This window comes from Enhydra lutris, unplaced genomic scaffold, assembly GCF_002288905.1.
Source record: "Enhydra lutris kenyoni isolate GAN:26980312 unplaced genomic scaffold, ASM228890v2 scaffoldscaffold1, whole genome shotgun sequence".
Classification (NCBI taxonomy): domain Eukaryota; kingdom Metazoa; phylum Chordata; class Mammalia; order Carnivora; family Mustelidae; genus Enhydra; species Enhydra lutris.
The window spans coordinates 36,216,564-36,238,429 of record NW_019154085.1 but is presented as its reverse complement, the minus strand read 5'-3'; the positions used below and the strand labels follow the sequence as shown (position 1 = coordinate 36,238,429).

Sequence of the window (21,866 nt, the reverse complement as noted above, 5' to 3'; positions counted from 1 at the left end):
GGCAGGAGCCCCACCCTGGTAGCTGACTTCAGTTGCAGAGTTTGACCCACAATCACGAGAGGATGACGACGCTCAGATTCAAACACCAGATCTTCATCATAACTTTGTGAGCCCGGGGCACCCCAGCCTCGGTTTCCTTGTATTCCCACCATTAGTCCTTTCTCTTGTGTTTCCTGGGATGTTCAGCAGTCACCAGCAATGCATCTGGCGTCCCATAACACAGTGTCTGGGGCCAGGGGTTGCAAGGGCTGACGGGCCGGGCCGCACTCTGCCGTCCGTGTCCCCGTTCCTGGGTGGTCAGGGAGAGCAGAATGCACACCAGTCCACCTCTGCCCTTTCCAGCTAGAGGGCCCCCACGCGCAGGCTGCGAGTTGCTGGCGGCGGTTTCCAGCTGGGAGTCTGGGAGCTCGGCTTGCGCATAACTGGGAGGTGGTATGGGCGTGAGGGCCTCCCGAGGGCTCCCAAGGGCTCAGCAGTCAGCCAACTCACATACCAGCTCAGGGCTGCGGTGACAGCTCAAGGGGGGCTAGAGAAACAGGACTAGACCCAGTTTTGGAGGGTTGAGGAGCCGCCCAAGGGGGCAGAGCCCGTGAGTGGCACAGCCAGGCATTCCTCAGAAGGAAATTATTCCCTTTTTCGGGGTGAATGCCTGAGTGAGTAGTTTAAGCCCCGATCAGAACTGCTATGTCTGGAGCAACTGCTGGGAAGCCAGGCCGGCCCCATGCCCTGGAAAGACCAGGGGTTAGGGCTGGAACCGGGGACCCACGTGGGAGTTTGAGGTGGAGCTGGGGTGTATCTGGGGCAGGGAACCAAGGACTGACAGTTCTGACAAAGTGAAGTTCAGTTGCATCCATGGACCGTGGAGGCCCCTAGTGTAGCTTCACCGTGTTTTCCCACCAGCCGTCCCTGCTGCTTCCCTTCCCCCCGCCCCCCCCCCCCCCCCGCCTCCGCCCCAGCTGCAATTGTTGAGCCACTCACTCCCTGGAGCATAAGCTGAACCTTCTCACCTGCCTACTCCTTTCTGGAATGTCTTCCCACTTGCACTCAGCCTCTGTCTTTCCTGCCCTCCCCAGAGGAGCTCTGTGGAGACCCCAGCCCTCCCAAGGCATCCCCTCCAACTCCCCTCCAACTCCTCCCAGCCAGTGCTGATGCCCCTGGTGGGGACTCCGTTCCCTTCCCTCATACTGCTCGTACCTGCAGCTCTGTTTGGGTGTGAGCATGGATGCCCTTGACCCTCTTGCTGAGATCATAAGCACGCCCTCCTTCAAGGTGCTCCTATGGACACATGTACAGTGTTGATGTTGGCTCCTGGCCCACAGTGGACACCCTAGAATTGAAGCTGCTTACTTGTGTTTCACCCCTTAAGAAATGGGGGTCAGTTTCTTGTACTGCTTCGAGATGATAACGTTACATGGCACATTAAGACAGTTAGTCATAAATCAAATATGTTAAAACCAGACTCCAGCCTGGGCAGGATCGGGAGCCTGGGTGGGTAGCCATGCTGTCCTAGAGCATGCCTACAGGGACACCTACCATATCTGAAGGGGGGGATCAGAGTTAGCAGGGAGCCCCTCACCCCAATCCTCCCCACACCCACACACGTACATCTTTAAGCCTGATACTAAATGCATAATCTCATGTAAATTCAAATCCCCTTGTGGTTACAGGAAGGGCCAGAAATAAGTGCCTTGAGCAGTGGCAGCAAACAGCCCTTTAAGGGCTCAGGACCATCCTGGAAAGAGCTCCAGGTGGAGGGTGGGAGATTGGAATGCCTATGGCTTCTTCTTTGCGGTTCAGAGTCTCAGCTGGGAAATAAGTGTTTGTCCTGTGGGGCTGATCCAGTCCCTTCCAGCCCTAACAGTCTCAGGTTCTGTGATGTGGGCGAGGCCTTTTACATGTAACAGCTATATAATTGGCTTCCAAAATATTTTGCGACTATGCCCTAACATCTCCCCTAACTTCATGGTAGTCCCTCTTTAAGGACATGAATGAGGTGGCCTTGGGCAAGATTTTAAGGTTTTCTTTACTAATTTCAGCAGAGGAATCTTCACGTTTTTGATGGCTGCCTCCTTGCAGGGGAAATTATGTGTCTTTACAGAATAGGATGGGACCTTTTACAAGTTCAACTTTAGTAACTAGAAGGATACTAAAGACTCTTTCTACAGCTTTTTCCAGAATAAAATATATACCCATACTGTCTTTTGTTCAAGGGAATCTAGCAGCTGTTGAACTGTTAACTGTTATAGTAAGAACTTTATAATTTGGTGGTTTTTGTACAAGGGGTCAAAGAGCTTAAAACTCAAGACTTGTTTTAGTTTTTGCGGTTTGGAAGCTAAAATCACACATTAGCAAATTAGTGTTTCCTATGGGAATTTTAAATCACAAAAAATGTACAAGTATTTTTCCCCACAATCTCATTCATTTGTCTCACACACTCCTAAGAGCCTGCATTCCATGATAAAAATGGAATTTGCTTGGGGGATTTTAATTATTAACATTTTTCATTATTAAATTATTTGCACACAAAGTTCTAGAACTCTATCTCTTTATCCCTCATACAGCTGTATTCCAGTACACTGTAGCCTGATAAATGGTACAGAGCAATTAGTTTTAGATCCCAAAGTTCCCATAACTCACTTACGCTATATTTTGGTGTAGGCAGATTCCAATGACAACTGACAAATTTGATCTGTCACCAACCCCTTAGATTTTTGGTTCTACTTTCTTCTTTTCCTTCCACATCTTTCTCTTCCAAGAACGCACTCCCTAGCTCATGTTGTCTCTGTTGGAGAATTCTCTGAGAAATGAAGCCGTGCCTGAGGGAAGTCTCAGGGGCTTTCAGGGGACAGCAGGTAACTCGAGGGAGGGGCCTCAGGAAGGGATATTGGACTCAGGGACCTTAGGGAACTATATATAGTGCATTTGTCACGGAAAAAGGCATCAGGACCCAGAACTGGAGAAAATATAGTGTCTACAGAACAAATTCCCCAGTACAATTTAGCTCACCAGCTGTTTATGACTTTGGCTTTGCTTGTTAAATGTTCCCCTGTCAGGAATAGTAACCTTGATTTCTGAAGAATGAAAAATTTGCAGAAGTGAACAGAATAGATCTTCAGTTGCAGAGGCTGGAGGGAGTATTTCTGAGCAGGGCGTGGGAAACCAAGTGGGAAGAGTGAGGATACATGTCTATCATTTTATACTATTTGGTCTATTAATAATCATAGTGGTAGAAGTTATAGTAGTAGCTTGTGTCCATATACAAGAATGACTCCAACGAACTAACACGGCTTTCAGTATGCTGACAGAGCTCTCTCTCTCTAAATCTAGCATTTGTGCTTGAGAAGGCAGGAGAGAAAACCAGCTTATATTTGGCTATTATGTGGTAGGACATGTTGTTTTTCCAAACAGGCCAGGTGTGCCGAAGCTCACCGGGGGGTCCTAGTGGCAGTGTGGTTGTGAAGGTTTTGGCGTATCTGTCCTGATCACTCACCTCATTAAATGGCCAGTGATTTGCAGCAGAGCCTTTGGCCTCCGCATGTGGAGTTCAATTCCATAGCAACGAAGACTGCTGAGCTCTGCGACCCAGCATGAGCTGAGGCCAGGCGGCCGCAGAGCTCAGCAAATGTGGGGACTACGCTGAACTTGAGAGGATCAAGGTCATTGCCAAAGGGGAGACAGTCTTGTTGGTGGTGAGAAATAAGGGCCAGCAATACAGGTGTTTCCCAAAGCAGGCCATATTCCCTGCAGAAAATGTGAAACAGTATTTGTAGCTCTAGAAAACCTCTCTAGGGCAAGGGTAAGATCTGACTAAATTAATTAAAATGCTGAATTACAAAGAAAGTTAAAGTTGATTTCTCCTTTCAAATACTATTTTCAGTAAATTGCCAAGAAATCCCTGGGGGAAACAGCTATGTATCAAAGGTGCTAATTTTTTTCATTCCTCTGTCCTAGGAGCTCATCTGCAATTCATTCGGCAGATGGCCATTCATTCATCCCATTCATTCATAGTCCTTGAGCATTTGCTCTGTACCTGCCATCATGAGGCTTTGATGAGTAAGAAAAGGTCCTTGTGGCCTGGAACTCAGAGACCAGAAGAAGGGACCAAGATGCACGTTCGGCCATTATTTCTGGGTGCCCAAGGAGTGCCAGGCACTGTTAGGAACTTGGGGGCATCAGGGTAAGAACAGACAGAAAGCAAGGATCTCTCCCTGGGAGAGCTGGTGGGGCAGGGGGGTGAAGCGGAGACAGCAGTGGAATCACAGGCCATCTAATGATGGCCTGGCAGCGTGTCCTGTCAGTCCCTAGGGCAGCCACAACAAATTACCGCATGCTTGGTGGCTTAAAACCAGAGAAATGTATCTTCTCGCAAGTTCTTGAGCCAGAAGGGCACAGGCAAGGTGTTGCCATTGCTATACTCCCTCCACAGGCAAGAAGGGAGGCCCCATCCACTGCCTCTTCCAGCTTCCATGGTGACTATCAGCATTCCTTAGCCTGTGCCCCTGTCCCTCCAACCTCTGTCTGCACACTGCACCACCTTCTCCTCTGTGTATCTGTGACGAATCTTCCTCTGTGTCCCAGGACCCGTCAGATAATCCAGGACCAGCTCCTCCTCTCAAGGTCCTTAATGTCAGCACCTCGTTTGCCATCTCGTGGGCTTTCCACAAACCCCGGGATTAAGATGTGGACATATCTTTTTGTGGACACCATTCAACCCACCGCAAGTGTCTGGGCTGAGAGAACAGCCTCTGTTCGGTCCTGAAGGGAGAAGGAGATGGGCTAGCGTGTTTGAGGAATCATAAGGAGCCGGGAAGCTTTGGCTGTAGTAGGTGAGGGAGGAAGGGACATGAGGTGCAGGGGGAAAAGCAGGCACAGGTTCTTTCCAGGTAACAAGGAAGGCTCTGAAGGATTTTGAGTAGTGTGGAAGCGTGTTGGATATGTGTTGTAAAGAGATCATTCCTGCTGCTGTTTGGAGGATACAGGGAGTGTACGTGGGGGGCGGGGGGCAGTGTTAGGGAAAACCTGTCAGGTTTTCGTCCCAGATGGGAGGTGAGGTTGCTTAGCAAGGGGGTGCGTGAAGAGGTGGGGGAAGCAGATGGGCGGCAGGGATATTTGGGAGGCAGGATGGATAGGAACGAGGAAGACAGTGGAGGTAGGCAGGCGAGGTGCAAACCGCTGTACAGGGAGTGCTGTTTGACCAAGGAGCATGTTGCGGGGCATGATCTACAAGTCCCATTTTGGATTTGTAGAGCTGGAGGTCAGTTGAATATGGTCAGGGCTCCACAGAGAAGTCTGGGCTAGGGAGGGAAGTTGAGTGGTTGGTTGTTCAGCATTGGATGCCATTAACTCCATGGAAAAGGTCAAGTTTGCCCAAAAGAAAGTGAGAAGAGGCCAGGGCAGCCCTGTGGAGCTCCTAGGGGCTTCTCTGCAGCAGGAGGAAGGGCGTGGGCACAGAGGACACAGGAGAAAACACGGAGAGGACAAGGTGCAGGGATACTGAGAAAACAGAGCAGGGGTCAGCTGGTTCCAGCTCCTCAGGGAGGCCACTGGGAGCTCCCCACACTGTCTCATTCAGTTCCCACAGCAAAGGTATGCCGGGCTGCTCTTCCACCGTTTTTAAAGATGGGGAAGGCACTCTTCAATAACCAGGTTCAAGAGGTGATTTCTTTATTGCTCAGCAGTGAAGCCCTATCTTCTGGTTCTCAGAGTAGGGTTCCTTCCACCGCACCACGCAGCCTCTCAAGAACACGGCTGGGAATCCCGAGTCAGTGCTACTCCAGGCCGAATGGACCAGTTTATCCTCTCATTAACAAGTGAGGTGATCTGAAGGTACAAGAAGACACTCTGCCACCACAGTCCAGTCTCCTTGGACTGTACTCCTTGAATAACACTTTTTCGTTATTTATCTTTATAACCCTTCATGATATCCAGCACTTTCTCCCATTATAGGGGGAGACCTGACGGCGCTTAATTAAAGAGCTCTGTTCCTCATGGAGGCCTGTTTGAGGCTTTAGGTGATGCTCTAGTGTCACCTAGTGGATCACTCTTTGAATTACAGCCAAGTTTGGAAAAGGCAGGAGGGGTGGCGCTTGAATGGTGTGTTTGAATCAGAAAGTCTTAATCCATTCACTATTCCCTGAGTTCATGTTTAGAATGTACACCGTGCCAGGCAGTGGCCACGGTTCTGGAGTGGTAATAAAATGTACACACATCCCTGGCCCCAAAAAGCTTACCGGAAGACATCATCCCAAGCAGATATTCCTTAAACTAACATGCACAAAACAATAATGAAAAATAGGTGATGAGTCTTTTTAGGTGCTATTTTAGGGTGGACAGAAGGGTTTGTGCAACACTGAGATTGATCAGAACTGGGGTGAAAAGAGCAGAGCAGAAAAAATTGAAGTTTGAGGACCTGAGTTCGAATCTTCGTTTCCCTAGGCGATAATCAAGTGGTCTCTGTCTCTCTGAGCCTCAGTTACGTCATTTGGGAAACAGAAAAGAAGATATAGGGTGGCTTTCTGCTTTATGGACGTAAGGATTCCATGAGATGAATGCACAGTGCTGTGTTGGTGCCTAGAACAAGTGTCTTCCCTGCCACCACCACCATGATGGTTTGGGTTGGAGGAAGGTTGAATCTGTGCAACAGATGTAGAAAGGCTGCCATTGCTTCAGGCAAATGGGAGGCATACGTGTGATTGGAGCAGAAGGTGTAGGTGTGGAAATGACAGGCAGTAGGTTAGGCTGGGGGGGGGGGGTGAAGGGCAGACTGTCCCCATTATAGTGGGTGGATGAAAACAGTGACAGGGGCAAGAGAAGACTGCAGAGGAGTTGACAGTTGTCTGTAGAAATGTGTGGAAGCCCAAGGTGAAGGAAGGGAGGGAGGCTGGTGCTTGGGTAGCCCATGCGAGATGACAAGACCAGAACAGGGAGTCTCTGCAGGGGGATGACAGTAAGACACATGAGATTTAAGTCAAAGAGAGTAGGGTGGCCTTGGCCACAGGGTGGACATGGAGAACGAGGGAAAGCTGACAGCCATGTGGTGAGCTTACAGATGGAAGGAAAAAATTGCCATCTGTTGGGTCTGGGAAGAGGGGGGCAGGGAAGCTAGTTTGGGAGTGATGTGCTTGGCTTCTCACGTGAGGAGTGTGAGGGAGGAAGGTTCAAGAAGGGTCTAGAAAACAGTTTTGAGATAGACAGGATGTGAGAATGACAAAAATAGAGGCCTTTAATTAATTTGATGAATATTGCTGTTTCCTAAAGAAACTTCATAGAAGAATTATAGAATACACTGGGATAATTTTCTTTTAAGTTTAAAAATAAGACGAGACTGGAGGCAGTGGACGTGTCACTGCAGGTGTGGTGTGAGTGGGGGTTGGTAGGGGGACCCTCCACTGTGCCAGGCTGAGGTGTGGGAAGAGGAGCGGTTTGGGGAGCGACCGACTGATGCAGGTATGAGGCAAGCCTACTAGGTATGGGTGTCTGAGTAAGTTATACCCCTAAATAGAACTTTTCTCATCTATCTGGGGATACTAATTCACATTTCTCGGTGTTGGTGGATGGATTAAATGAAGCAAGGTCTAGAGAGTGACAGGCACAGGACCAGACTCCATAAACAAATTCCTTCCCTTCCTGGACACTTTGATGATCACTGTCATGGTCATAGAGACCAAGGGTGATTTGGAAATGTGTATGTAATTAGTGTAATAAAAACATCTTTCATAGTCATTTGTTCATTCACTAACGAATGAATGAACAAACATACATTAGTACTTCTTTGCACTGTCTCTCACTGAAAGTCATAAGCCACAGAGACATTTCTGTGCACACAGTAGCAAAAAAAAAAAAGAGAAAGAAAGAAAAAAGAATTTAAAAAAAGGAAAGGGAAGGAAAGGAAGGAAGGAAAATTAAGAAAAAAATTAAGAAATTAAGAAAGAAAGATCAGTAGATACATCAGGGAGACTACGTCTGAAAGTCAGTCAGTCATTCCACGGGGCATTTCTTTTTTCCTTTTTGCTAGCCTGAATCCAGTGTAGCAATCCCACTGCATATCATGTTGTTGTTTATGGGTGAAGGGCACATAGTTAGGAGCAAAATATTTCTTTAAAATTCTTTTTTTTTTAAGATGCAAAATTATTTTGATTATTTAGTGATCCTCTAGTTATAGAAACATCGCTTACGGGTTTGTTATTTATGTCTGTTCATCCTGAAGTTAATCCCATTATAGCCTTATATATGAGTGAGCTCAAATATTTACTTGTACTTTATGGTTTTTTTTAACTGACCCCTTTTTAAATACGAAATAGTTTAAGGAGATTAGAATTATCCTCTACATTGCTGTGGATAAATTATTTGCTCAAATTAGATGAACTAGCAATGACTATTTCAAAGACTGGTGTTTGGAAAATTTTCATGAGCAGCTTTCTGACAGATTTAATATTGTGATACAAGGTTAAGTGTATTTCTTTAAAAAATTTATCCTATAATGAATTACCTATTAATGTGAAAAATAAAAACAACACTAAAAGTAAAACAAACCACAGTCTTCGCCAGTGGCTGTAAATAAGTAAGCATTTAATACTTTATGCTAGTTTTTCCACCTATAGAGTAGGGGTTATATTTGCCATTTAATATGGTTGAAATGATTGTATAACATCACTGTGTTTTATCTCAAGAAGAAGTTACAAATATCGTTGCAATTAGGGCCATTGCTCATGATGTCAGGTTGTGCTCTGCTTACCTCAGTGTGGAATCATTGACTATTTCACTGTTCGTGTTTTATTAAGTATTTATTGTCCTTCCTATCATCATAGTCTTGGGCACATAGCCTGTGCCCTCCAGAAGTTCGTGGTTAGCAGTTGTGGGGTTGAGGGGTAAAGAGATGGTCACTGTAATAGGCGAGGGGTGTTATTATAGAAGTATCTTCGAGAACCATCTAGTTCTGAAGGATGTGTGAGGGGAGGACAGGAGGTTGGAAAGTCTTTCTGTGGGAGCACTAAGAGGTAACCTTAGGAGTGAGAGGGACATTTCTGGGACAGGATACCAAGTCTGTGAAAGAACAGAGCTTATTCAGAAAGGGCAAGGAAGTCAGTGTAACAGATCAGGGCGAGGGTGGGGGGGCAGTGAGGAAGGACAGAGGGTTCAGAGATGAATAATGTAAATAACTATTCCTTGTTTTATTTTATTTTAAAAGCATTTTGGATGGCAACTTCTCAAATCAGAACCCATTTGTATACTGAGCAGGGTTTTATTATTCTTACCACCATGGGAAACGTTTCCACTCCTTTTTTTTTTTTCTCTCCCTAAAGTTCCATTAGCTCACGGGATCCAGTCTTGCGCGTCCAGAGTGAAACACATTAAGGAGATTTATAGGCAGTTAATTGACTATCTCTTTCTCAGTTACGCTTTTATGTTTAAACGTATACTTTGTTGTTTCTAAATGTTACATTATTGTAAAGTACAACATTCACAAAAGGTAATTTAGGAGTTTTCTTTTGTAAATTACCTGTAAGATGAAAAGATAATTCCCAAACTTAATGAAAAAGCAGTTAATTTTCTGAGTCTTGTATTTAGGACATCTTACCAAGTAAGAGTAATTAACATAGGTTTTTAAAAAAAGGAGCTGAAGTCATTATTCTTTTAGATTATTGTTTACGGTTTGTGCAATATTTAAACTGATATGCCCTCAAAATGCCCCAAATGATTTGTTCCTGTATAATTACATTTCATATTTTATTGTTGTCTGTTTTATAATACATATGTATAGACTTAAGCTTCCTTGAAAATTCTAAGCTTTTAGTATTTTTATGGATATTCAATAAATAGTAGCTGTTACTATGATGATGAAAAAGCGTGAAGAGAAGGGCAAGTTCAAATGAAGTGTGATTTTTGATTTGCGAAGTTTAGTCAGGTGATAAAGGTTGTTGATAATGTTTGTTGAGTCGGTGACTTCATGGTGAAAGAGAAATGTTAGTCTTTATTAGAAAGGTCGTATTTGCTGTTGGTAAATGGTAACATTGCTCTGGCTTGCATTTTCCCTTCTGAGGCATGACAAAATGTTATCTCTTGTATATCCTTCAAGAAATGTACCTTTATAAACATGCATTTAGAGAAGATGTCTGTCCATTTGTTTCTCTACAGGTGGGATAAAACATGCAACTTGTTTGTCCCCCTTTGAACAATGAACTAGATAGATATTATAATAATTATAATAATATTATAAATATAACAATACAACAGTTAGCATAGATGTGCGGGGCACTATGCCATAAACATTTGCCATGCATTATTCTTTTTATGTCCACCGGCCATAGACAGAGAAAGAAGCTGAAGAATAGAGAGGGTAAGAAATTTGTCCGTGGTCACCCAGCTGGTGGGCCTGGGCCTCAACTCCAGAGGCCTGTCTGCAGAGCCTGGATGTTCGGTCACTGTGTCTACTTCATGAGAATCACGAGGGTGATCTGTGTCAGCTCAGAAAGCCTTGCCCGCTCTCTTTAATGTTCAGGCCTTCCACATTTCCGTCAGGTCTGTTTCTTCTGTGCTCGCCTCTGGGGTCTCCAGCTGCCGGTCTCTGCATCTCTCTGCAGGCTCTGTCAGAGCCCCATTTGCCTGCTTGGCAGCTGGCACTCCCTACCCACTCCCGTGGTCCCCCAGCGAGGAGGTAAACCCCGCAGTTCCCTCGCTCTTGGGTGGGATCACTCTGAGGTGTGTATTCTACCCTGAGTCCCGAGGGCCCGCTCTGGGGTGAGCTCCAGTGACCCACCGGTCTTGTTACCGGAGTCGGATTCTTGGGTCTGACAATACAAACGAGGCTGGACCCCAAAATCAAAGGCATAGGCAAGGCTTTCTTGGGGTTGCAGCTTGAGCTGAAGGGAGACTCAGCACCAACCAAGAGTGTGGTTAGGCTGGCCTTTCCAAGAGACAGGGAGACCCTGCTTATCTGGAGAAAATTCCCACTCACTAGGCTAATGAGGGAAAGGGGGACAATGTCTCTCCTGATTGGTTAGCAAGGGCCTTGTCCTGATTGGCTGGCATGGCCTCATCCTGATGGGTTGGCAGAGCCTCGTCCTGATTGGTTGATACTGGCAGTCAACTCAGGCAGCTCATTGGTGCTCTTGGAGCAGGATCTTCAGGGTTGTGGAGCTTCTGTTTCCAGTCAAGGTTGTGTATGGGGCTTGGTCCTGGTTCTGCTCTGTAAGAGAAGCGGTTTAGCAATAACAGTCAACAGAAAGCGCCCCAGGTACATAATGTTTTTCACTTGGGGCTTGTTCCCATGGCCCCTAACTGTTTCAATGACTGGCTTGATTCTGCACCCTGATTGCCTGCCTTCCCTTTTCTCTGTCACATCCCTGCTTCCTTACCCTATGTCCTTTGAATCTCAGACAAATGGTTTGCATTAACTCCTTGTCCTATGCTTTGTGTCTGGGGCACCAGGCTAAAACAGGCTGTAAGGTGTTTGATTGTGTGAAGTTACCATAATCTATTCTATTAATCTCATTTGGGAAGGTTTTTATAGAGTTTCCAGTTTTGCTTGTTATCACAAAAAATGTTATGAATATTCTGTCATTATTGTCTTTAGACCAGGGCACACAGAGCTTGTGTCCGGGGGCCCCAAGCCCCAGGCCAAGCCCCAGCCATCTTCCTGTGTCTGGGCTTGGCCAAGCCAGCAGCATTGTCCAAGGTGACTCATCACGTGTAGACTGGGACTGGCTGGGTCCCAGAGTCTTTTTTTTTCCCCCTTCAAAGTTGTTAAAAATGATTAAAGAAGACAATTATGATACAAACTTTAACACTTCGTGAATTCCTGAGAATCCAGGGAACAGCAAAATGGGCAGAAGTCAGGAAGCTTTTATGGGATAAAGAGTAAGGAACAAGGAAGAGAACAACTGAAAATGAGTAAGGCACAGGGTAATATGTATAGACCCCAGAGCTGGCTTGGTGTGTGGGGATTGGCAGACTGGAAATACTGTGTGTCTGGTCAACCCAAGCATTTATAGGGACCCAGAAGTTATCTAAGTTTCGGTTTGCTCACATGGAACCTGGGCTCCATCTTGGGCCTAGAGAGTTGTTTTAAGTGATGCTCTTAGATCCTTCTTTTTATACAGGATTCACCTCATGAGGAGCTCAGGGGTTCATGTTTATGGCTGGTCTGGGACCCCATGGCTGGGCATGTTTCAAGAGCCCAGCCACCTAACAGAATAATCCCATTTGCCAGCTTGTGGAATTTTGTTCATGGGATCATAGGAGATTAGATCACTAGAATAGTGCTGACACACTGATTTTCATATAGATGAGACTCTCCAAAAAATATTTCTTCTGGTCCCTACACACCAGAGGGGCAGCCCTGTATTCTTGTATGTGGTCCCAATTGGAGTTGAGCACCAGTAATTCAGAATGGCCCAGAGGTTTGAGATCTGAACTGAGCAGATATCTCCTGAAATCCATCCGGCTTTTCTCTCCACATATCAAGATGTACTTGTTCACTGAATCATGAGAATGTTCTTTGGTGGAGCAAAGGGATACAACATGATTTTTCTTACATCTTTGGAAAATTTTAAGAAGTATTAACATTTACTGGTGAACATCCTGACTTTAAATGAATATCAAGAGTGGTTTCTAACTGATAAACTATAGCATGGGCTCCGAAGCATGTTAGACAACACAGTTGAATACCTTAGACACCACAGTGCATGTGCTGTGCAGATAAATCACCTTGCATCGGTGGAAACCTTATTGTAAACTTCTCATTATAAAGCTTTTTTTTTTTTTTTTTTTTTTATCTGATGTAAGGGTGTTGTCTTCGGATTGCAAAGTGAGCTATTAAAAAAAAAAAAAACAACATATGAATCTAAGATACCTTCTGCCCAAATTAAGTTATAGACAGAGATTGAATGCCAAAGCTAGAAGTATCATTTAGAAACTCTGATTTTAGATTCTTAAGTTCATTCAAGTAGCCTCACTATTCTCATACGTTGATTATTTAATGAAAAGTAAGTAAGTTTGAATGTATAATATCATTTTATATGTCACAAAGATGATAGTTGATAGAATTGCCTTTTTCAAAGTTCAAAAATCGCTTTCCTAACCACACTGGATCCAGGTAGAGTGTGTCCAAAGTGGCTGGTGGTCAGGCTGGACCACAAGCCTGGGACCATAGTCACTGACAGTCTTTCTATCCCGTATTCATTTAGAAGGGATTTCCTGAGCCAAAATCTGGGATAGATGATAGAGGGAAGACTTAACTGATGAGCAAATACCCTTGTCCTCATAGAGCTAATATCTAACTGGAGAGCCAACCAACTGATGAGCAGGTAACTGAAAAATAGGAAATGCTAAAGATGCAGAGAATGAAATGGAGAGGCTAATGAGGGTGGCACTGGATTGGAGATCCTACCTCATGGAGTCGGGGGAGAAGCCAGGGGTCAAGGAAGCCTGCTAAGCAGGTGGCAATATAGGGGAGATCTAAGTCAAGTGGAAATCTAGAGAAGGAGCAGTCCAGAGGGAAAGCCGAGCCAAGGAAGAGCTCCCAGGGCTGGCTGGCAAGTAGTGAATGTGGGGTACAGGGGAATCCAAGACCACACCTTGGAAGGTTGAGAGGGAGCCTGAGGTTTACTTTACCTGCAGTGGGAAGGAAAGAAAGGGTTTTAAAAAGTGGGGCAGTGCCATGATCTGATGTCTGTTTCAGTGTCTCTTGGGTTGTCCTATGGAGAGAAGCCTAGGAGAGGGGAAGAGGAAACTAGAGAGCAATTTAGGAGCCAAAAGCAATAGTCTTGATGCTGGCCTGCACCAGGGTGGCGGTAAGGGGGACTGTGAAGAGATGAGTTCCAGATCTGTTTTGGAAATGAAATGGTAGTAATTGATCATAGATTCAATGTAGGTGTAGCAGAAAGAAGAATAACAAGACGACTCCAGGACTCTGGCTGAATGAAAAGAGTAGTTCAGGAAGGTTGACAGATTAAATTTCAGAAGAAAATCAAGAATTCCATTTTGGATCTTTTTTTTAAGTTGGTGGTACCATTATATCCAAGAAGATGTCAAGGAGGCAGGTGGATATGCTCAGCCATCTGGAAGTTAGAGAGGTCTGTGCTGAGACATAGAAGTGTTGCTATTCAGACCCATGATATTTAAAATTTCAGTCCTAGAGGGAATCATGAATGTACAGACTGTAGAGAGAAAGAAGGGAGCCTGGGACAGAGAAGGGAGCAAATCATGGGGGGCGCCTAGAGAGTGTGCTCCTCTGAGACCAGTCTTCCCTACTCCAGAATAGAGAGAGCTGTGAGACTCAGTGCTGCTTCTAGTGGGTGATGACTCAATATCCATTTGGTGCATTAGCCCGTCTAAATGCAACGGAGGACAGATAACAAGGGAGCAGAGAGTTTCTCATGTTTGTACTGGAAATGTACCTACTGTGGGTTCAGGGGGGGAACTGAGTTCATGAGCCTTCTTCACCTTAAATAAGAGGTGACCCTTTCATTTATGGAAAGTCAGATTGCACCAGTACAAATTGACATGTGGAGTCTACTTCCCAATTAAGAAATAAAATACAAGATAAAAGTAACTAAAAAAGGGAAACATTTTCCACTAAAAGAGCAGAAAAATCATTAGCCATATGAACTTTTCAAAAAGATCTGGGAGATTTCTCCATTCTTGATTTGTGTCACTAACATAATGGTAGTGATGCTTTGATTTTTTTCCCTTGCCTTTGCAAGTTCCTTGTTTTGCTAAACAGCTCAAGATTTATAAATGTCATTGACAGAATGGGAATAGTAGGAGAACTACAACCAGTTCGTGTGTGTGTGTGTGTGTGTGTGTGTGTGTGTGTGTGTGTACACATGGACTAATTCGACTTATTGTGTGCCTTAAATTCAGATTGAAAAGGACAATGTTGATGTTCCTTATTTTTGTAATTAATAGATTATTTATGTTTTTATAACTAGAATTCTACTCAAACTCTAATTTTCTTGTCTTCTGTCAGCCAAGTGAGCATGTTTGTGTTGGAAGACATAAGAAACAGCCAACGCTCTGCCTTTTTAATCTTCCTTCTTAGGGTCAGCCAGGACCTCCGGGGCCACAAGGTCCTATTGGACACCTGGGAATGCCAGGACCCATTGGAATTCCAGGAGAGAAAGGGATGAGAGGTGACAGTGGTCCTCCTGGAGTGCCAGGTGACAAAGGTGATAGGGTAAGACTCTTCTTAAGTGAGAGATTCTTCCCAACCAGGGTTACTATGCCAGATTTTTTTTATAATCACAAATAGTCCCTACTAGCACCTTATAATAAATTAAGTCTAAAGTCCTCTTCCGTAATCAGCCCTAATTCCCTAACTCTGTTCCAGAGGAGCATGCCTTTCTAGACACTTCTATGCACTTAAATACATGAGTGTCCCCAGTAAAGGGTTATATTCTTTCATGGCTTTCCTAAAAACCTAAATGATGTATTTATCATGCTGAGCCTTTCTTTTTTTACTCAACCATATGGCTTAGAGATCATTCCATATCAATTTATGTAGATTAAAGTTATTCTTTCAAAAATACTGCACAATATGCCATAATATAGATAAAAACCATAACTTATTCCCTGTTGATGTAAATTTGAGATCCTGTCCCAACTTTGTGTCATGCCAGGTGCAAAAGCAATCCTGTAAATGACCTGTGTTTACAGTTAAGAGTTTATTTCCCCGGGCACCTGGGTGGCTCAGTCGTTAAGCGTCTGCCTTCGGCTCAGGTCGTGATCCCAGGATTCTGGGATCGAGCCCCGCATCAGGCTCCCGGCTTGGTGGGAAGCCTGCTTCTCCCTCTCTCACTCCCCCTGCTTGTGTTCCCTCTCTCGCTGTGTCTCTCTGTCAAATAAATTAAAAAAAAAAAAAAAGAGTTTATTTCCCTTGAAGAGACAGATTCTGAGAAGTTGAAATTCTGGCATATAGGGTATTGAATGTTTTCTTTCAACTGATGCTGCCAAGTTGGCTTCCTAAGTATTAAAAAAAAATGTACAAAAGGTTTTTTTAAATGTTGGCTTTTAAGTTATTGAATGTAAAAAGGGACTCCTGGATAGCTCAGTTGGTTAAGCGACCAACTCTTGGTTTCAGCTCAAGTCACGGACCTCGGGTTGTGCAATCAAGCCCCATGTTGGGCTCTGCACTTAGTGGGGAATCAACTTGGGATTCTCTCTCTCTGCCCACCTCAACTCTCTCAAATAAATAAATAAGTCTTTAAAAAAAAATCAAGTGACAATGACTGCTAAGAGTTTTTTTTTAAAGTAAGTCATTATTTGTTTTCAAGTAATCAATCTGTTAATTTAATACTTTAATAACTTTTATATTTTTGTTTTGTTTTTGGTGACATTAGGGTCCAACTGGTGTTCCTGGATTTCCAGGTTTGGATGGTATACCTGTAAGTATCCCTAAATTTTCTCCATTTTTTTTTTTTTTAAAGGGAAAAGCACTCATCAAAGCCCTTAAAATCACATTTTATCTCTCTACATATACATTTATTTGGCAAACTCCTCTTTATTTTCTTTTGGTAGTACATGGAAGGTTGCTTGCATTTCAATTTTGTATAATGACTTTGAGACCAAAACACTACTTGAAAAGCAAGGTTTTCAAACAGATTAGAGAAAAACATTCTAAAACATAAACTGCATGTACTTGCCATGTTCTAGAAATAAATGTATACTCACAGGGAAAGTTTTTCCTTGGTTAGTTTTAACAGAGGAAGAAGGTTTAAATCTCTCATTTCTATTATGAAAACCAAATAAAAGAAGGAAGATGTGTTTCAAGGGTTTTATAATCCAGTAGAGTCTTTCTAAGGATTTTTAAAAAGGTGCTCTCCCAAATCTCTTGGACTATCCAAACTAAATTAATTTCAGCTGGGGTATATTAAAATTTATCTCTATATTCTTACTGTGTCACATAGTACTTGTGGGTGGGAAAGAAGTTTCACAAATTCAATAACACGTGAGTCATAACTGTCATAATTTGGGGACCCATACTGCAGAAACTTTGTGTTATAGTATTCTTGCAAAAACACCTCACTTATCAACCTATTTCTTACAGGGGCACCCAGGACCTCCTGGATCCAGAGGCAAGCCTGGCATACATGGCTATAATGGTTCACGAGGTGATCCAGGGTTTCCAGGAGAAAGAGGAGTTCCTGGCCCAAGGGGCCCCCCAGTAAGACCTCCACAACTCACCCTAAACAGAATCTTAAGTGGAGGGCTCTACAGTGGGCATGAGCTTGATGTGTTCAAGAAACAGAGTTTGTACAAGTGTGCCGGGAGTGGGGTGAATGATGGGGGTGGCTGGAGGGTGAGGACAGAGAGGTGTGTAGGACCCAGAGCTCTTGGGCCTTGCAGACTGTGGGAGGAGGATGCAGTTTCTCTACATGCCATGGGAAGGCACTGGGGGGTTCCAAGGAAGGAAGCAGTATGATATGATGGATGTTCCATTAAGATGTTCTAGGCTGCTGTATGGAGAACTGGATAGCAAGGGAAGGAGCAGGGAGGTCAGGAAGCAAAATTTAGATTGTTTATCATTCAGGGTTCACTGCAGACTTGTTAACTCTCTAGGTATTCCAAATAGGAAGGTATTTCACATAGGGAATTTGACACATATTGGAAAGGTTGAAGGAGGGGAACTCAGGGGCCACTGAGGGACTATGATTTCAAGGTTTCACACTTAGCTGAGAGCCACCAGCCAGAAGGCTGCTCCTGCACATGAGCACTGCCTCCCACCCCCACGTCCAGACACCGGCAAACAAACACTCAAGTTTCTAACCTTCCCTACTTGGCAGTAATGACAATACTGAGAAGAGGATGTCTTCCTCACTTCTGCCTTCCAAATCTCACAAGCCCATCTCCTAGGTGGACCCTAAGTCCCATTCCAGCTGCAAAGGTTTCTGGGAAATGTAGTTTTGGCTTTCTCATCCCCATCATGCAATAAGAAAAATAGAAGGCATTTTGAATGGATGTTTAGAAACAGTTGCCAATATCCAGCACTTCAGAAAATGTTACGGCTTTTAGGTATTTTTTTAATTCAAAAATATGGCCTCTTATTTAAATATGACTTTAGTAAGAACTATTCTTTCCTGTACCTCTAATATTTCCTTTCACTCTCTCTTCCTTTTTCTCCCATAAAGTTTGGGATGATTTGGCCTTTTAAAACTGGTTTTCTGGAACTCGGGCAGCCTTTCTACCTCCCTGTAAATACCATTTCCCAAGATTCCTTCTAAAGGATTTCTTATCCTCACCACCGTAATCATCCTGCTTTCTCCTCATTTTCCATTTGCTCCCGATTCTAGTGGGACTGGTCTGAACGCAGAACTCAAAAATGATTTCCAAATTTATATCTTTCTTTAGTACCAAGGAAGAACAACAACCATCTTCCGTAGTTAAGCTTTTCAACTACCCTTTGTTTTCAGACTCAGCCATTTGGAGGCTCAACTGCAGTCTGATGAATGCACATTCTTAAGATCTTCAGATTGGTTCCAACCGCATTCTGCTGCGTGTCCATGAACATTCAGAAGAGGGGGAGTTTTCTATTTTAGCTTTCCCATGGCATTCTCTGGTGACCACTGTACTGAAGTTTGTCGTAATGGTATCTTTGCAAAGCAGATTTCTTTCTCTTGACCCACCTCATTTATAGTAAGTCCTCACTTTGCCCAGTAGTGTGAGGCATTAAGAATGACCATGCAAGCTGGCACCACACAAAGCAACCTTAACATCCAATGGGAAAGATTACTATTGTTCCTTGGCCTTTAATATGTTTTGTTAAAATATTAAAAACTCTCTTCATGTTAGTTATAAGTACATAGGAAAAATTTTTTAAAAAACTAATATAGATTTAGTACACTGTCATTTAAGACATACACAATGAGAATCGAAGTGTTTCAAGTCTTTGTAAACACTTACCAAGAGTGTTTTGAACAGTACCTTCTTCGGGCCAAGTAACTTACAGTAATGAAATGAAGGCGTCTTTCTGTGCTCTGGTGAATTGTCCTACACTTTTCTGAGTTTGGATCAGCTTCTGTGCCATGAACTATAATCTAAGAGTCCTTTTGCGATGAGGGTCTTGTGCCTATGCCATGTCCTCTGGCAATTCAACCTTTATGTCCCAGCCACTTCCCTTTTTTTGTGTTGAGAACTTTGTCTTCATGGAGTCCCTCTGGCTATTTCTTCTATAACTTCCCTGACATTCTGTCTGAATTTCACTACCAGCTTTATCATTTTTCATTCCCTCACTTACTTTCATCTTTGATGGCCAATTGCCTTTTGCAGTGGGGTCTATTTTCATGAAAGGTCATTTAGGCTTATTACTGAGAGACAAGGAGGGAACACAACTACACACTTTGCTGGTGTGCGCGTGCACACCCACTGACTCAACAGATGGGCAGTGACCAATCACTGACAGACTGAAAGGAGTGATGGGACCCGTGATCATGACTCCCATCTGTTACTTATATATACCTACAAGCTAGCAGTGCAGTTACTCTGTTAATATAAGATGGTAATTGAAATTTGAACCATTTTGTGGAGGACTGGTGCTATTTAACTTAATTATGGAACTAAAATTCCTGCATATTGGAACTGTGTGAAGCAAGGACGGCCTGTATAGGCACATCTGATTTCTCAAAGAAAACAGTTGCTGTAACTTACCATTAAAGCTCTAGGTATCTCCCATTGGAAGCACAGTCAGGACTTTTTCAGGAAGGATTTACTTTGAAATGTGCATGTTCTTCACGGGAGCTTGATACACAAAAATGGCAGAATTCTTATGTGGTAACCAAGTTATGTTAAGATATCCAGTAGGAAAACTTCAGGGAAAAGGAAAACATTGAGTTATTTCAATCACTTTAAAAAAATACTCTAGGGCACCTGGGTGGCTCAGTGTGTTAAAGCCTCTGCTTTCAGCTCTGGTCGTGATCCCAGAATCCTGGGATCGGGCCCCGCATTAGGCTCTCTGCTCAGCGGGGAGCCTGCTTTTACCTCTCTCTCTATCTGCCTGCCTCTCTGCCTACTTGTGATCTCTGTCAAATAAATAAATCAAATCTTAAAAAAAAATAATCTAAGGAAGGTTGCAGCTACTTACAAAAACCTTCCAAAAAGGAGATATGTTTTTAAAAGTTAATCTTACAAGGATACAGAGGCTCTATTTTGAACACAACAACTGAAATGAATAAAATCAATCTTTAAAAAATTATTTCTAGGGCATAAATTATTAACTGAGAATTGCAAAATTGTTTACTTATAAGAATAATACATGTGAATTCTTTTGTTTGAGGGAAAATGCAATTTTCTTGCAGAATAATTAGTAAATGGCTATGTATATTATTATATAAAGTATTACCTATATACATATTTATAACATATATGTATAAGTATATTAACAGATTTTTTGGAGATTCATTAATAGATCTTAACTGAATATTGAATAAATATGTATGAGAACCTTAGGATGATAGCAATAATGAAGAAAATAAAGAAATCTCTAGTGAAACTAGAGTGAAACATGACTATAATGGTATTTTACTGATGAGTAGTATTTCACACAAAAAAGAAAATCCTGAAATAGTAGTATGCTTTTTTTTCCCCCCTCTTAAGTGAATATTTTATTTTCAGGGTCTTCCTGGGGAAAGTGGAGAAAAAGGAAACTCAGTGTTCATTTTAGGTGCCATTAAAGGTATTCAGGTAAGGTTTATGATATGGTGAGTTGAAAAAAAATTATTTTTTCCTCTAGGTAAACCCATTCAGGAAACACTTGAACACACCTCTTTTGAAATGTCCTAGAGCACACTGTTTTTTATCATTACACTGACTCTCTGGATGGCACCATACTTCTTGTGAGAAGGCACTTGGCTTTAATTGTGCTGGCTATAAATTCCGGTGTCTCCTAACTATTCTTGCAAAACGTGACAGATATATTTATTTCAGAGTTTCTCATTCTTAGTACTATTGGCATCTGGGACCAGATAATCATTTGTTCTGGGTGCTGACCTTGTGCATTGTAGGATGTTGAACAGTATCCCTGCCTTTACAACTAGATGCCAATAGCATCCCCCCACCTAAATAATATCTCTAGATTTTATAATGTGCCCTGGGAAGAAAAATCACCCTAGTTAAGAAGCACTGATTTATTTGTAGATAGAATGTTGTAATAATAATACTTGCCATCCAGAATGAGAGGAGTCACTACCACATTGAACTTGAAAATTATGGAAATCGTATAGCACTATCCTGGGTAAATTAAATGTTTTTGTGATTTTATATACAATGATATGCAAACATTCAGAAATAAACTCTTGAATGCCCACCTAATCTCTAATATGAGTACCGTGAATAAGCAGAAGATCAGTAGCTGTAAATCAAGAGTAAAAATGTGGTACTTTTGCAAAACATGGTCATTTTTTTAAGGAAGAATATTCTACAACAGATAAAACTTAAATTTCTTCTATTAGACCTTAAGATTCACCTGAGTGGTGATTCCTTTAGTGAGCTCACAGTATTAGTTCCTAGGCTCTGAGACTTTATAGGCTCATTAAATAGCAGGAACTATGCTTTTGTTTGTGGCTTGAAGGATATGTTAACGAACTTAGCATCAAAAGCAGGGTCATTCTAGGAAGGAGTATGGTGTATTGGAAGGAGTAAACTGACCCTTACCAACCACTTTGACTTTGAGCAATCCCCTCAACCTCTCTGAGCCTCATTTTCCTTATTTGTGAAGGAAAATGAAAATACTATCTACCCAGCCTTCCTCTCAGTGCTGATGATCCCTTGTAATAGTTTATATGGAAACATACTGTCAACTACAACCCACTGTATGATAAGAGTCATGATGAGTTTTTTAAATTTAAATTCAGTATAGTTAACATAAAGTATTTTAT

General features: G+C 43.0%; 1 protein-coding gene across 1 annotated transcript in view; it reads left to right on the top strand.

The window, feature by feature from the left end:
* LOC111143029 (collagen type IV alpha 4 chain) overlaps window positions 1-21,866 on the top strand; it is a 103,684-nt gene that overhangs the window by 7,798 nt on the left and 74,020 nt on the right. The window contains exons 4-7 of the mRNA XM_022496451.1: window positions 15,041-15,175; window positions 16,338-16,382; window positions 17,045-17,161; window positions 20,605-20,673. Of these exons, the coding sequence (XP_022352159.1) occupies window positions 15,041-15,175; window positions 16,338-16,382; window positions 17,045-17,161; window positions 20,605-20,673 (366 nt within the window). The remainder of the gene's footprint in view (window positions 1-15,040; window positions 15,176-16,337; window positions 16,383-17,044; window positions 17,162-20,604; window positions 20,674-21,866) is intronic.